This window comes from Lontra canadensis, unplaced genomic scaffold, assembly GCF_010015895.1.
Source record: "Lontra canadensis isolate GAN:19392208 unplaced genomic scaffold, GSC_riverotter_1.0 scaffold26, whole genome shotgun sequence".
Classification (NCBI taxonomy): Eukaryota; Metazoa; Chordata; class Mammalia; order Carnivora; family Mustelidae; genus Lontra; species Lontra canadensis.
Window position 1 is genome coordinate 1,036,452 of NW_022631020.1, and position 17,100 is coordinate 1,053,551.

The 17,100-nt window shown below is 45.7% G+C and overlaps 1 protein-coding gene across 3 annotated transcripts in view; it reads left to right on the plus strand.

Moving 5' to 3' along the window:
• Positions 1–17,100, plus strand: part of STK24 (serine/threonine kinase 24) — a 114,697-nt gene that overhangs the window by 45,685 nt on the left and 51,912 nt on the right. For 2 of the 3 annotated variants that reach the window (XM_032864120.1, XM_032864122.1), the window contains exons 1-2: positions 805–897; positions 2,406–2,636. In XM_032864120.1, the coding sequence (XP_032720011.1) occupies positions 820–897; positions 2,406–2,636 (309 nt within the window). In that variant the 5' untranslated portion in view covers positions 805–819. Of the gene's footprint in view, positions 1–804; positions 898–2,405; positions 2,637–17,100 lie in introns of those variants that run through there. The other variant, XM_032864121.1, reaches the window with a different exon arrangement.

The following is a 17,100-nucleotide window of genomic DNA, read 5'->3' on the forward strand; positions in this document are numbered from 1 at the left end:
ACATGGTCCCTGACTTCCCTCGGCTCCTAGTCTAGTGAAGGAGGTAGTGTGGGAGCGCTGGCCGGTTCAGGGAAGTGACAAATGCAGTTCGTGTAGCTGGAGCTTGAGATGTCCATGTAGAATTAGGGATCTAGCAAGTCTTCGATCCTAGGAGTTAAAATTCAGAAGGCAGGGCAGGAGCTCGCGGTTTTGAAAGTTACCCCATGCGTAATTTAAAGCCATTCTTCCTAGGAGGTGGCTATTCGTCAGAATTAATTGGGGTCTTTGAATAATATGGGTTATGTGCCCCTGCCGCGTGCATGGCTGAGAGCGTTTTGGGATTGCCCACGTGTCCCAGGGGCTTCCGACCAGCCAGGCTGGGGGAACACAGTCCCAAATTGTGACACTGTGTGGCGGGGACGAGTGGCGGAGGGATGTTGTGCCACGTGGGTAGAGTCTGTGTGGGGAGACTCTGCTGGGACCAGGGGCACGGGGAGGAGCCGAGTGCAGAGCAGGGTTTAATGCCAGCGGCCTGGAAAGTTACCAGAGGGAGGGCTTCGTGGAGGAGGATGGGATCAGGCACCGAAGCCTCTGGGCTGTAGCCGGACTGGCGGGGGCGGGGGGGGGGGCACCCGGCTGGACTCGGTGACCCGCGGGGAACTCAAAGGGAAGGAGAGGGTGAAGGAGGAAGGCAACCAGGGAAGCCCAGTGTGTGTGTTTTCTCAAATGGGAGAAAGCCGAGCAGGCTGCCAAGGCTGACGGGTCTGTAGAGAGGGCTGAGCTGAAGAGGGAGCAGTGAAGCCGGCCCCCCGTTGAAGCCACAGCCCCAGGGACAGAAGGATGGACTCAAAAGCTCAGCGCTTGGGATTGGCCTTGAAGAAAAGGAGGGCCCCCTCCCCTCATCCTGGGGGGAAGGAGGTAAGGGAAGGGGTTTGGAAACGGGAATTTCTAGCTGCTGAAGATGGACGTGGTCTCTCTCTTGTTCCTTTTTCTTGCAACCCAGGATGTGTTCGTTTTCTTGGCTTACTTTATTCATTTTTACTGATGGGGTTAGTGGGTTTTGCGAGCTTTTACCTTGTTCAGTGCAGTCTCAAAAATGGGGCTTCTTTGGCGTCCGTGAGACACCCCCTGACTTAGTGCTCCTGTGTTAGTGGGGTATGCTGTCTCTGCGGGGTTCACACTGCGGCGCAGCAGCCCCTCCGCATGGGAACGGGCGGGCTGGGGTTTAGCAGTCCCTCCCTCGTGAGGCGCTGCTTGGGACTCCGTGGGTTTCACCTTGAAAGCAGGTTCGTGGTTAGTGCCTGACTGGCCCGCGGAGCTCCTCTAACTCACGGTGCTGTTGACATTGCTGTAATTCTCTGTTGATGGCCCCCCACACCTCCTCCTCCTGTGCCTGTTTTCCCCCCCTTTTCAGCCCTTCTCCTTCCCCATCTTCCTTCCTTCTCCATGTTTCCATTTCTTACAGGGACTGGTAGACTTTGAGGGTGAGCCTGCCATCCTCTCGCTTGTGGGCAGCATTTTTGACAGCAGGTGTGGGAGGTGGTGTATCCCAGGGTCCTGTCTTACTCTGTGGGGTTCCAGGTGGTGCCAGCAGTATTTTGGGGTGGACGGTCCCTCGTGCTGAGATAGGCCGTACCCCTAAGTCTCCTTGCTGAATGTCAGTCTCATCCCTCAGTTTGAAGCAGGCACCTCCTGGGATGACAGGTTGCTGCCCACTGAGAACTCAGCTGCTCACACATCTCTCTGGTCACCGAGTCCTTAGGGTGGGTGTTGGAGTCCCCTTGGAAATGGACAGTGTGTGTGTGTGTGTGTGTGTGTGTGTGTGTTCACCTAATCGCGCTAGAGATTAAGAGCTTTCAGAAGGGATTTCAAGGGCGTGATGCTTACAAGACAAAAGGAAACAGCTTCTTACTGTTTCCTGGGTTCTGGTTAAAATATTGAGGCCAAGGTAGTAGCTGTAGGTGAAGATGCATAGGGCTGCCTTTGCTGAACTTCAGACCACGCCTGTTAGGATCAGTAAGTGCTGGTTAACCTACATTGTAGTGTGTAACCAACCTGAACTTAGAAAATTAGGCAGAGAGGGGGAAAAGAGGGAGAAAAGTGGAATATTTGCTTCAATAGGAGTGTTTTTCAATAAATCCATATATCATAATGCATTCAAATAAGGGTTTTGGTTTTTAATTATGCAAGTGCTGGTGCCTTTCCCATCTGGGTGGTTCTCATTTGCACACTCGCCGTGTTTCATAGAGATGAGGCTTAGAAATCTCTGTGTTCTCCTGGGTGTGAACAGATGTGAGCACAACCATCCTGACCCTTAAATGAAGAAGACTGGAAGACTGTGTTCTTTATGTTTGTAAGGAAAAAGGAAAATCTGTCCCTATCTTGTGAGTTTCTGAAGGTTCTCTTCTTTTTGTTCTCTCCTACAGAACCTGAAAGCAGATCCAGAAGAGCTTTTTACGAAACTGGAGAAAATTGGAAAAGGCTCTTTTGGCGAGGTGTTCAAAGGCATTGACCTTCGGACTCAGAAAGTGGTTGCCATAAAAATCATTGATCTGGAAGAAGCTGAAGATGAGATAGAGGACATTCAACAAGAAATCACAGTGCTGAGTCAGTGTGACAGTCCATACGTAACCAAATACTATGGATCCTACCTGAAGGTAAGGCTTGAAAATGAGAATGCAATTTTCCATGACACGGTGCGTGACCGAGCTGGAGCAGTGTACGTGAAGGACGTCAGTGTGGCAGCTTTCAGAGGAAGGAGAAATGTTCTGACCTTTGCGATCAAAAGAACTTGGCTTTGATAGTTTTATCATCCTAAATGTCACCTATAGAAATATATTTTGGTTAAAGTGTTTGTTGACGTTCCCTTTCAAAGAAGAAAGTTATTTCTGAGGGGGACTTGGTCATCAAAAACACCTTTATTCTGAAGGTGTTATAATGGGCATCGATGACTTTCCCCGGTTTTAGAATGGCTTATCGTAAAAACTCATGCTGCCCTAATAGTAGCCTTTTGATATTTTCAGTTATCAAATGTAGTTTAATACTGTTTTAAAAAAACTGCTGGAACTGATACTGTTGTTGAGTGAGCTAGTTTATCTCCACTTGACTTTGAAGAATTGTAGGTAAGTAAATAATTACTTAAAAGAGTTACAACACTACACTACGCATTGTCCTTGACTTCACCTGGTTCTGTGAGTCGGTAAGACGAGCGTTGAGAACGGTGTTCCGGTCCCTCCTGGGGCTGTGTTAGATGTTGGTCACTCCGGTTACACCACTCAGAAAGCATAAGGCCGTCCCTTGGGTTACAAGTCCCTTGACTTAACGCCTGTTTTACTGACCTTAACAGTGTAGTATCTTCCAATGTGGGGTTTTGGCAATTAAGAATTGGTGAACAAAAATTCTAAAATAACTTGTGGAAAGGTAGAAAGAACTCCTTCCTGAGAGATGGGCGGCGGTGAGCCCAGAGAATGTACGGCTAGGCTTCCTCCCGACCGGGTTTATGCTCTAAATTCTTCATGGTGCCGCTCGCCATGTCAGCCTCCTGACAGTGCAGGCTTTGACTTTGTGGAAATGGAATAATAAGGTATAAGCGGAAGGATGGACATTTTGAGAACCCATCGATTCACTTAAAATTAATATTTAAAGAAATAAAAATCGAGTGGTAATCCAATCTTTTTTTTTTTTTTTTTTTTTGGCAGTGTGACATAGGTTCAAATGGCAAAGGATGGCAGTCTGCCATGGGTTAAATGCAGCCTTTTGAAATGGAGAGAATAAGTTTTGGAGTCTGACGTCTTGGCCTTGAATCTTGCTTGTCTTGGCATGTGGCTTTGAGCAGGCTTATTTGTTTGTTTTTTGAAAAACTTCCCTGCTTCCTCATTTGTAAAATGGAAAATTATGGTATATACCTCATTGTTGGAAAGATTAAATGGTATCAAGTATGTAAAAATACCTGGCTTGTGCTAGGTACTTAACGAGTGTTAATTTCCTTCCTTAATTGAATTTATTCATACCCCTTCTCTGAAATTACCTTGCAATGAAGGACGTATTCACTGAGGTCAGAGCATGGAGGAGGAAGTGTGCCAGTGACAACAGTGGATGTTGGGGTGGGGTGCATCCATTTTTGGTCATGACAGGGCAGAAAAGGAAGCACCGTATGTTTTGATTCTCATGGTCTAAGCGAACACGTCTGACTACCGGACGGGAAAAGCAAAGGTCTTAGTGATGTTAAATTTCTATTGAGAAAAAACAAACAGCCAAAGAAACTCAACTTGACCTCTGTTTGCTGTACCACTTAATATTCTTTGTTAAATGACTTTGACAGTAGCTTTATAGTAAATTCAGAGTTGGTTTCATGTGGTGTGTTGATGTTGTATTTTAATATGTTCCTGATGCCTTCGGCAAAGGAAGGGTAGAAGATTCTCGCAAATTTTTGGTGATTTATGCCAGCTAATAGTCAACTATGGAAATAAAGGATCAGTGGTTCAAAAATATCTTTTTCAGCCCAGTTCTCCAGCAAAATTTTTACTGCCTGCTGGAATAGATTGCTGTATTATGGCCAAACATGGTGTTGACTCTACATACTTAGAGATTCCATCTGGTAATGTCTCGTTCTTGCCGGAGTTACTGATTCTAGAACAGATATTCCAAGTCAACCTAACCTTGATCTAGAGTTGTCCAGTAAATTTATTTGGTTAACATGTCAGCTGCTAGAATAACCTGCCTCCCCCCGCCCCCTAACTTATAACAGCTCACATTGGATACAAGCTTATTTCTTGCTCACTGGTAAGCCTGATTTATGGGTGGTTTTCCTCCAGACAGTGATTGAGGAACCCTGGTTCCTTTGTTATTCTTCCTTCCACCTTCCATGCGTGGCTGTGCTTGTGGGCCTTAAGTCACTGTGGGAGTCAGAATGGAGACTCCTGTGAGAAGTGTCCATGTGCCCAGGCCTAGGTATGGAACACATTATTTCTGCCTGTGTTCCCCTGGCCAGTCCTCAGTCATACGACCACACCAGACTCTGGAGAGGCTGGGAAAGGGCATCTCATCACGAGCGTCATGGAGCAGGCTGTGGGCTTGGTGCTCAATGAACCGTCCCTTTCCAAAGCCTCTTACCCTGTAAAGGATGTAGAGTAATTTCCAGAGTGATTTTCTCCACTGACTATCTTCAGGAGGATGAAAAATTTTGATAACTTTGTCTAGAATGTCTTACATTTTACTAGGCAGATTGTCTTTTAGAGAATATAACTGCCTCAAGAATGCCAAAAATAATATCATCAATGTGGAAACTTGCCCTTGGTTTCTTAAATCACATAAAAGCGGATTCTGTGCAATTGGATTAAGAACATAAGGAACTTTTCAAGTTAAGCAGTAATGGCTGTTACTGAGTTGGGCAGGACAAGAATCCAGAACTGTGAGTCTATCCGCTGGTTCTTGTTTATCAATTCCATGAAGTTCCTTGCCCAGAGGAAGAGCCTCAGTGATGAGCCAGGGGCTCCTTATCATCTCTGCAGGCTGACGCAGTTTAAGCTTGTAAAGTCCTGTCAGGTAAGATACAAATTAAATCGATAGAAAAGACAAATGGGTCAGTGGGTCTTTGGCATTAAGTTGAAAATTACTGTGCTTTCTGTGTTTTTTCTTGGCCTTCTAAAATCTCCCGGTAGCATTCAGAGGTAATATTCTTAGTTCTTTAAGGGCTGATGGCAGCGAGGGCCTTCCGTTTCACCTGGCGTTAAGGACTTTCACATACCAAGACTGGGCAGAGAAGAAATGAGCAGAAACTGGGTTCTTCGTACTGGGCTAGCACTTAGAGGCTTCCTAACTGTGTCCGTTGGTTTCCATCATCTGGTCTAGAAAAAGAGATTAAGCACAATAGGTCCGGAGTGCTCCTGAACGTTACTGAAGATGAGGGGCGGGGAGTTGATTTCCTACTGTGTGGCTGTGATCAGATCCAGAACCGCCGAGGAGCAAGTGTTCCCCCTGAACAAGGTCGGTTGAAGGAGGAGAACAATTCAGGTTCTGCTGACGAATCTGAAGCCTGGGTGGGGCTTGAAGGTTACCAGGGTCCAGAGAAGAACCGCATTTGTTGTAGTTCAGGTGTTTCATGTTTGGGAAATGAAACCAGTGAGAATTTAATTAAGCAGAAGCCTCTGAGTCCTAACGGTAAACTACTGGAATTTCCTGTTAGAAAAATACCACCCGCAAGGTCAGAATGAAACTGTGTGCATGTGCGCGCCCCTGCATGTGTGTGTGAGTGTGCGTGTGCACGCGGCAGTGCTCCAGGTGGTGTGCGGGAGGGGAGAGAGAATTCGGTGGTTTTTAGTCAGGCAGGAAAGACACAGAAGATCGTAACAGGGCATGATGTTCCATAGGATTCTAAGCCTGTTTCCATCTTGAGCAGCGTTTACAAGTGCTGCTCACCCTCATTAGCTCTACCTGGCTCTTCTGGGGTTTTTTGTCGTCGTCAATTTGTGGAGCTAGATGTGTTATTAGAATCTCCACTCTGAGGGTCACAGTCAGGGCCAGGAGTTTGGGCTTGGGTCTTAGCACAGGTGCTGAACGCCCCCCCCCCCCCAGCCCCCGGCGTGCTTTAGGCTGCTGACTTTCTCAGGAGAAAACGCAGAAGCACGGGGTTATTGATCAACATTGAGAACAGGTAGATAAAGTGCCTGGCGTGTGGGAGATCTTTAGCAAATGATAATTTTTTTTTTAAGAGATAAGTTATCTGTGCCAAATGACTCAAATTCATGAGTTTTTTTCTTTTAAAGATTTATTTTGGGGAGGGGGCCAGAGGGAGTGAGAATCTCAGCAGACTCCCTGCTGAGCGCAGAGGAGGGGAGGGGCTGGATCTCAGGACCCTGAGATCCGTAGGAGAGTCAAGGCTACAAGAGTCAAGGCTTCATGGACTGAGTCACCCAGGCGCCCCCCCCCCCAAATTCATGAATCTTAAAAACAGATCATTAGCATATTAAAAACAAGGTTGATCATTTTCCTTTTATATAGTAAATGACTTAGTACTTTCAAACATGAAGCCAGCTTAACCAAAGCAAATCAGATGCAAGGCAAAAAATCCAGAAAACAAAAAAAGCTGTGTTTCTCTTAGTTGTTTTTGTCATAGTATTGATACTAAGGAAACATGTCCATGGAGTGAGTAGGTGTCTAATAGTGAATTCAGATCCCCAACCTAAAACTAAGGTTTTCTTCAGTTCCTGAAAAAATTTAGGGTACTTTTACTCATCAGATTCACTAGAAAACTAACATGGAAAAGTCCCCTGATGAGTTTTAGAAAACAAATGCTCTACGTAAATACAGATTAGGCTGGTAAAAGGGTTGACTATGTTGTCTACATTACAAGTACACTTCACAATGATTTTTTAAAAAAGATTTTATTTATTTATTTGACAGAGATCACAAGTAGGCAGAGAGGCAGGCAGAGAGAGAGGGGGAAGCAGGCCCCGTGATGAGCAGAGCCTGATGTGGGGCTTGATCCCAGGATCCTGGGATCATGACCTGAGCCAAAGACTGAGGCTTTAACCCACTGAGCCACCCAGGCACCCCCACAATGATTTTTTAGAGTTAAATTATTTTGACTTCTGACGTCTTTGGTTTTTTTCTTCTTCCTTCTCCAAAGGTAAAATAGTTCCTGATGAAATAGAAAAAGCAATCATTTTGCCCTTAGGAAAAGAAATAAAAGAAAGCGTGTATAAGTGGCTGGCATCTTTGTGAACGAGGCTGCTGGGTGGGTTACCGTCCACCCGCTATGCTCATGCTTCTTGTCCCAGCGTGACTAGTAGCCTCTCCCTTGACTCTCAGAAGCATCCACGTTTGGACAATGTACTCAGCCTGTTCTGCTTTATCTCAAGAAAAAAACCCAAAAACCAAACCAAAACTACAGTCTCTTGCCTCCCCATATTGTATTATAATTTCACAATCTTTTAATCTCAGAAATGAAATAAGAGTGTTGCAACATGATAGTAAACATATCTGTTGGGACATGTCTCAGTTTATCTTTGCTCACACTTTTTTCCCAACTGCTTGCCCCACAGTAGATCCTGCTGTTGTACTGACCTAGTTTCAGACATAGTTAGCAATACTTTTGGGAGGCATTTCCCTTCACATATATGCCTAGTATGCGTGTAAACACTCCTCTGCCTCAGGAATTCTTAAATAAAGCACACAGGTTCCTCCTCGCTCATGCCTTCCCTGCCCTTGAAGGCAGAGAATCCCAGCACATTCTCACTGAGACAGAGAAGATGCGGTACTGTTGGTATCTAGGATTCTCTGGGTATAGTGCATGAGCGACGATTTGCAGCTTAACTGAACTTGAGTCAACAAGGCAGAATTAAAGGGCCAGAGAGGAAAATCAGAACTCGCCTGCTGTTAGGAGTCCCTATGCCGAATGGGACTTTCTGTGGTTGTAACAGAGAAGGGCATGTGAAATTGGGGCCCAGCCCAGCCACCTAAATGGAGTAGATGTGGTCCCTCTCTGTACCTCCTGCCGACATCCCCAGGCCGCACCCTGCGATGCTGACGGTACCCGTGGCCACGTCTGGAGACATTTTCAGTTGTCAGCACCAGGGATGGTGCTACTGGTGTGTGGTAGTGGGTGGAGACCGGGGTTGCTCCTACAGACCCTGCAGAGCCCCCACAACTCAGCCCGAGTGTCCACCGTGCCACCGCGGAGATAGCACAGCCCGTGGAGTGAGCCGTGATCTTTTGTCCCAGAATGTAGGTAGAAGGAATGGAATTTCTGGGGCTTCGGTTGGGACTCTGGGAAATATCCCCAGGGGTATTTTGGACACTCTTAGAGACCATGATGATGTCCATGTGATTCTGTGGCCAGACCACAAGCGAGCTTCGGGAGCCGCGTGAGCAGGGTGCGTCCGCATCCGGGACCGGGACCTCATGCTCTGTATGCTGGGCTAACCTCTGAAATGTCACACGGTATTTTGGGGACAGTGGTATCTGAAAGATGCTTTCCTCCGTGACTTTTACTTTGATGTAAGTTAGGACAAAGGCTGTAGGATTTCTCAGAACGTTATGGGGCAGTAAGTGTGTCATTTACCTGAATATTGTCGAGGACCCTCTCTTGGTTAGCGTCCATTACAAACTCTGCCCTTTTCAACAAAGCCCTGGAGAGTGCTGCTGGTCTGGCCGCCCAGGGATGCCGGTCTCTGGAAACAGAGGGAGCCTTCCCTCACCGCTGAGTGTCTTAGTAGGAAGCGGGATTCTCCCGTGAGCACTCATGGGCTTACAACAAAGTTCATACCACCAAGACATTATTTAATACCCAGACGAGTGCTGCGTAACCTCCTCCCATTGATATATTGTCTGTGTTCTTGATGACAGCCAAGGTCAAAAGTTGATGAGTGCAGCAAGTGAGATGCTGATGCCTTGGTTTTTTTCCCCCTTTTTTGGTATGTTTTTTATTTTTTAGTTCTTTTTGGTCACTTGTTCTTGACAGTGGCGTGTCATTCTTAGTCTTAAGCAGAGATCGTCCTACTGTAGCCTCTCCGAATTTTGGGCTAACTGCCTAATTAATAAAATGACCTGTTTTATTCCATTAAATCAAGAATTGGTCATTTCCCCCCCCCCCAGTATTTCTTTCCACTTTTTCCATTTACGGACATCAGATGAGGAGAGTGGAGGTTCCCCCGCCCCCCCGTTTTTCAGTGTGTGGTACCATCAGTATTGATCTGTGTAAGACCCTGGTCTGTTTTCATCCATTTGATTGTATTTCCTTCTTCATCCCCTACCTTTTTCTTCTGTGTCATAGGTTTTGATATGTCTTAGGATAGTGTGTCCTCAGTAGACACAGTATTTTGTGTGTTGTGCACGAGTTTATTTTTCCCTACCACATGGTTGTTTTTCAAAATTTGCATCCGGTAAAATTAAGCGTTTTTGGGTGTACAGTTCTTACAGTTCTAGTTCTATGCGTCTAAACACACGTATGGCTTCTTACAAGCACCGCCGTACGTAGGACGCAGAACAATCCCAGCATCGCAAATAATTCCCAACTCGTCGCCCATCTGATCCCATGGCATCCGTTCATGTGTTTTGTTGTCCCTGGGGATGTGCAGGTTCCAGAGTGTCCTGTAAAGGGAATCGCACATCCTTGGTCCTTCTCCCAGCTAGCGTCGTGTATTTGGGATTCATCCACGTTTGTGTGTGTCCGTTCTTTGTGCCTTTTCATTGTTGGGTCATGCACATTGTCATGATGTACCATATTGACCCATCAAAAGGCATTGGGGTAGTTTCCAGGTGTCGGCCATTATGTGTAATGTTGCTGTAAACACTCCCCCACAGGTTTTGCGTGCACGCAAGCTTTCGTCTCTCTAGGGTAGATAACTGGAAGTGGGATTGCTGAGTCATGTGGTTAAGCGTCTGCTGGAGTTCCCATAGTGGCTCTGTCATTTTGCATTGGCTTTGTCAGCATTTTTTATGGTAGCCATCTCTGTAGGTGTGTCATGGTATCTCGTTGGTGGTTTTCATATGCATTTCTCCAGCGATTTAGGATTTTTGAATATCTTTTCATACGGCTCTTATTTCCATCAGCCCTCTGGAGTAGGGTACTTTTGCTTTACCACCTGCCACTCTGAGTCTTTTTGGTTTCTCTGTTTTTTGTTTTTGTTTTTGTTTTCTTTTTAAAAAAACAGCTTTAAGGAGGTAGAATTCACATGCCACATAGTTCATCCATTTAGGTGAAGTCTTCAGTGGTTTCTGGTGTATTCCCAGAGTTGTGCAGCCATCACCATAGTGAACGTTAGAACATTATCGTCACCCCAGAAAGAAACGTGTGTCCATGACCAGTCACTCCACATTTCCTCCCAGGTTCCCCATCCGTAGGCCCCCAAGGACCTACTTTCCGACTCTATAGATTTGCCTATTCTGGAAACTTCTTATAAATGGAATCCTAGGATATGTGGCCTTTTGTAACTGGCTTCTTTGACTTAGCATAATCTTTTCAAAGTTCACCCATGTTCTAGCATGTGCTGATATTTCATTCCTTTTCATAGCTGAATCATAGCCCATCATATGTATATAGCACATACACATTTCTGTTTTTAGTATTTGGTATGTATATTTAAGTTATTGATTTTTAAAAAATAATTGAATCTTTTTTTAAGATTTATTTAATTACTTATTTGATAGAAGAGAGTGTGCACACAGAGGGAGAGGGAGAAGCAGGCTCCCCACCGAGCAGAGAGGCTGATGCGGGGTTCGATTCCGGGATGACCTGAGCCAAAGGCAGACGCCCCTAGGTTATTGATTTTTTAAGTCCATATTTGATATCACAAGTATCTTCTCTGACTCTGTTGTACTGTTAACTGAGAGGTATCCTTTGTTGAAAGAAATCTTTAATTCTAATGTAGATCAGTCTGTCAGTTTTTCACCTTCTGGTTTGTGCCTTTAGGATCCTGTTTAAGAAATCCATTAGTTCCCTAAGTTTATAGTTTTTATAGTTTTTTTCTTCAGTTAGCCTTGGAGTTTTGCTTTTTATTAGATCTTTATCTGGTATATAGTGGGAAGTAGGGATTTTATTTTTCTCCATATAGTGGGATAGATTTTCCATTACTAGTCTATAAATGATCTGTCCTTGCCCTGCTCAGGTATGATGCTGTAGCACACCAAAGTCTTACATATTTCTAGGCCTGTTTCTGGGTTTTCTGTTTACTTGTGAAGCCAGTATCATACATGTTTTATGTGTGTGATTATTAGCTTGTCTTTAAGTCTTAATATCTGGAGGGGATAACTCTCTTCATCTCTCCTGCGTACAAACAAAAGCTTTGCATGAGGTCTTTGAGGATCTTTATTCTATCGTATAAGGTTAAGAATGAATTTGTACATTTTCTGTTTAAAATCTTACTGAAATTTAAAAATTTTTGAGGAAAGTTGTCTTTTTGTGAACCTTAATAAAGTTAAATATTGTCCCATAAAAGATCTTGTGGATTTGTAGGTCAGTTCCTAGACACGTATCTTATATTGCTATTTTGCGTGATATATTTTTGGGTTGCTTAGTTAAGGGCATCATGATGATTTTTTTTCACATTGTTTTTGGTAATCTTGCTGAATTCTTGTTAGTTTTCTATGCATATGTTCAGATCTGTAAATAATGGCCGTTTTCTTTCTTCCCTTCCACCTTTGTCAGCATCTTCCATTTTAGGTTTTAGCTGTGACCTCTAGGACTGTGACTGTGTTGATTATGTAGTGATAGGAAGGTTATACCTGTGTCGTTCCTGATCTTAAAGAAAATGCATCTTAAATTTTTCTTTAATAGGTATGGAATTTGATACAGAGTTCTGCTGTGCAGACTATTTTTTCTAAATAAGGAAGTCTGCCTCTATTCCTAGTTAGAGGGCTCTTTAAAAAACAAAGAAACCTGGGTGCCTGGGTGGCTCAGTGGGTTAAGCCTCTGCCTTGGGCTCAGGTCATGATCTCAGGGTCCTGGGATCGAGCCCCACATCAGGGTCTCTGCTCAGCAGGGAGCCTGCTTCCCCACCCCCCACCCCACCTGCCTCTCTGCTTGCTTGTGATCTCTGTCAAATAAATAAATAAATAAAATCTTGGGGCGGGGGGAAGGTAACAAATCATAATACTCTTTTTTCCCCTGTAGTTTTAAAGATAGTTATGTGACTTTTTCAGTCTCCGTGTACGTAGGTTGGCTAGATCTGAGGTGTGCCCCTTCCAACTTCTGAGAAAGGAAACGGGTGTCACAGAGTGAGGACGGTCCTCTCTAGCTGATGTTGGTAAGAAGACCCGGGAGCTGGTTTCATTAGCTGAGAACTAGGGTCCTCTTCTGGGGCCTGCAGTTTTGCATACCACTCAGATGTAACAGAGAGAAGTAGAACCTGACCTTGCCTTGGACGGTAGGCCGCTGCAGGGGCCCCATCACCAAGATTCCCACCATTGCATTTCCTTCCTGGTCACGGGTTAGGAACGATGCTGAGACAGAATTTTAGCAGCTGTTCGATTGCTTGCTGAGTGATTTACTCACATCTGTGCGGGCAGTTACTGTGCGTCTTGGCTCCCAAACCTTGTGTGGGTTCCTGGTGTGGAGGTATAACCCGGCTCAAAGCGGCAGGATCGAAATCACTGCTCACTGGCTTGTGCTGAATTTGACAAGAGGTTTCCAGGAGGCAGAAAGTTTTTGTATTTGAAACTGGCCTGGAGGGATTACTTGTGGGGCAGTACCTTGATAGAGTACCTTGATAAGAGTTGTCTCTTTGGGAATTGGGTATCTGGAAGGTCTAGAGGTTCACCATTTCTATGTGTGCACCTTGGAATTTGTTTCTCCCTTTGCTGGGGACTATCCAAGACACACTTGGGAGTATTTTCGGTGGCAGTAAGAGGAGAGGAAGGATGGGTCTGGGGTGGTTTGGACTGCCTTGGTGGTTCTTTGTATTTTTGAATTTACTATAATACTAAATATTTTTTCATCCACTGGTTTTAGATTGCACTTTGGTACTTTGCCTCTGCATTTCGGGCTAGGTAGGTTTGTGAGATAACGTGGAACAGAGATGCTTGGGGATTGGGGGAAGGGTCTTTGGATTTGGTTTTGGGAAATATCCTACAGGAGCTCGAGAGGAGACCTAGTTAGAAGGAAAAGATCGCCTTTCCCTGCCACTTTCTGTTCTCTTCTAGCCCCCCTGACCCCAAGCCCTGGAGATCTGGAGGCCTGACTCTGAAGCGCTAGTCCTGGCTCTGAGTCTTGGACTTGTGTCCTCCTCTGCAAAATAAAGTTCTTTTCAGTCTCTGTTTTGGCTTAGCTTGCCATTCAGTAAGTTTTTTTTTTTTTTCTCTTATTTGTTTGTTTGTTTTAATTAGAGCGTGAGCACACACAGGTGCACTGGAGGTGGGGTGGGGGCTGGGGAGTGGGAAGGAAATCCCAAGCTTGCCCCTGTTGGGTCTAACTCGGAGCTTGATCTCATGACCCTGAGATCACGACCTGAGCTGAAATCAAAAGTCTGACGCTTAACCGACTGCGCCACCCAGGTGCCCCTAATAAGCAATTCTTATGCACAGTCAGAGAAATTAGAATCCTAGATTGTCAGAGCAGGAAGGGACTTCGCAGACTCCTGGCACACTCTTTATTCTCTGGATTAGAAAACCAAGGCACAGATGACCTGAGCGATTTCCTTTTCTCCCAGTATCAGAGTCGGGCTGGGTTCAGGGCTGCGGGGCTCCTCGTCCCTTGTCCCCTGGTGGCTTCCCTGCACCTGACTGTTGTCCTGTCACATACTTCTTTCCCCTTTTCCTTGTTGGATTCCCTCCGTTGGTGGCTTGTTCCTTCTTCCATGAAGGAGATTTCAAGGTTTCATCCGTGGCTTAGCCCATTTTGCCTGAGCTGAGCTGTTCAGTCCTGAGGACGAGGGTCCTAACTGTTGCTTAACGAAGCACCCGCCATTTCCTCCCTCCCGCGGTTGATGGAGCTCCACAGGCAGCCCCTGACGAGCGTCAGCTCCTGAGGCTGGGCTGCACCTGCAGATGATCTCATTTCTTGGTTCCCCACTGTGGCCTACTCCGTGGGAGTGCTAAAAGCTCCCCAGGTGACTGTAATGTGAGGTCACGGTGAAAGTCATTAATCGGTAGGATCACCTTGAGGAGAAGGAGCGTCAGCAGAGAGCAGCACACAGAAGGTAATTACCACTAAGGAAGCTTTCAGTGTTGGCGAAAATACCAGCTCAGAAGGTTTCAGCAAGAAGAGTGTGTGTTTCCTCACACAGCAAAAATTCCAGAAGAAGGGCACCTCCAGCTGGTGGTCCCCAGTGTCCTCAAGGATCCAGGTTCCTTCTTCCTTTTCATACCTCAGTCCTCAGGGTCTTAGCTTGGCCTGTGGGCAGATAAAGGGCCATTCTTTTTTTGGGAAGTGTTCTTCAGGTACAGGAAACCTTTCTCAGAAAGCCTCCCTAGGCCCCCTCCTTACATAGTCACTCATCAGACCTGGGTGACAGCCTCATGCCTCACTGAGCCCCTGGCTGGAGGGATGGGACCACCTCATTGGGCCCCACCAAATAGGACTTAACCTCTTTTTCTTTCGTTCTCCCCCCCGCTGGAGTTTACCTGTTAGTAGTAGTAGTAGTAATCTCTGCAGCCATGGTGGGGTTGGAACCATGACCCCGAGATCAAGAATTGCATGCTTCTTGCACTGAGCCTGCCAGGCGCCTCTAGGATTTACTTCTTGAGTTGGAGAAGAGTGGGTTTCCCCCAGAGTTACGAAGTCAAGGGAGGGAGAAGGGGGAAGTGTTGGTTGAGTAAATCAACCAACAGAGCCTCTGAAAAGGAGTTCTGTTAGGTCCTGCCCTAGACATGCCCATTGGGAAGCTCTCTGCCACCCCTGCCGTGGGGAGTCTGGCATTTGCTTACCTGGGAGCGTTCCCTTTGCTGGTGGCCGTTGAGATTCTACTTGAAACTTGATCAAATTAGCCAGACCCTGGACTTGCAGGCGCCTGGCCCTAGGTTGTCTTTTCATACCTGCCTTGAATCTGAGTCCAAGTTATCATCTTCAGATGGCCCAGTGCTGAATTTTTACTTTGCACCACTGTATTTCTTGGTTAGTTTAACAAGAGAAATTCTTGCCTAGCAGGTGTTGACCTTAAAAGTAAAATAAGTAGTTTTCTTTACCAGCAAAATGAATTTATTTGGGGATAGCAGAGGAATTGCAACTTGGGACTATCAAGCTGAAGCAAAAGGCATAGTCAAGTCCAGAAGATATGGGAGAGGAAGACTCTTTTATAGGGGAAAGGGGGCGCTGGGCAGGGCTGTTAAAAACAAAGTCCCTTGAACTGAAGGGGGTGGAATTGGAAGTGTAGCGGCTTCTCATTGGCTGAGTTGTGGCGGTCTCTCGTTGGCTGGGGTGTTGCTGGGGGAGGAGAAAGTCCCTCTTGCTGGAGAGGTAGGGTATAGGCTTCTTTCTGTTGGGGCTCTAAAGCATTGCATAGAGTGGTAGGGTGTGTGGGGCTCCCCACTTCTGGCCTCTCAGCTCCATTTTAAATGAGGTTTGCTTTATTCAGTTTCACACCTTTAAATGGTTTATTTACTCTTCGGTGCATTGATGATTGTCACCTCTATAGCTCACGTGTGTTGAATGAATGAATGAATTTGAATTTTTTCAGTAGCTGTGGCCCGCTTTGACATAGATCCAGAAGCCTAGCCAACACCTAAAAAATCTTTCCTATGGGACTCGTAATTGGACTCTCTGCGGATAATGGTGACCTGCTTTGTTTTGGCTGCCAGAGCTGGTTGTCATATGAGCCCTGCAGGGCAGCCCTGTCCCTCCTACTCCTTCCATTTTGGTTTTGTGGTCCTGTAGCTCTCTTTGTTAGCACCGCTTTCCTTGTTCCTCACCTGTGAATGATTCTGTGGTTGCCCATAAAACAGTCTGGCAGAGTTTACATTCCTTCTCCAAACAGCCATTTCAGTAACTTAAAGTAGCCTGCCCTTATCCACGGGGGATTAGTTCCAAGACCCCCAGTGGCTGCCTCAAACTGCAGATCGTACCAAGCCCTATATATACTATGTTTCCTCTTAAATGTACATATATGATGCAGCTGAATTTATAAAATAAGCACAGTAAGAGGTTAACAACAGTAAATAATAAACTATAATAATAATAGAACAGTTATAGTAATAGCATTTATGTGAATGTCGTCTGTCAAAATATCTTACTATACTTACCCTTCTTAGATGCAGTGAGTTGATAAAATGCCTACGTGATGAGACGAAGTGAGGTGCATGACATAGGCATTGACCTTTTGGGCCTTTCACTGGGAGGAGGATCATTTGCTTCCGGATTGTGGTTTAGTGCCGATCACTGAAACTGCCAAGAGCAAAGCCAAGGATAAGGGGGCGATTTGCTGTAGTAGCAAACTGGCTTTGTACAGAGCTGAGTTCTTCCTGATAACTTGCCTTTGTTTTCTCTTCCCCGGTACATCCTAGAGCAGGTCCTTTGTGGCTGTGTTGCTCTTTTGTGTGACAGACTCTTCTGTCTGTCTGTCTGACTCTTCGACGGATTGACTGATGTGAAGTTAGTTCCTGGTCCTTTGGGGTAGGGAAGTGGCTTAGATGCTTGCTGTTTGAGAACCTGCCAGACCTAAAGGTTTAATTGGTATGTTTAAGAGTCCTTTT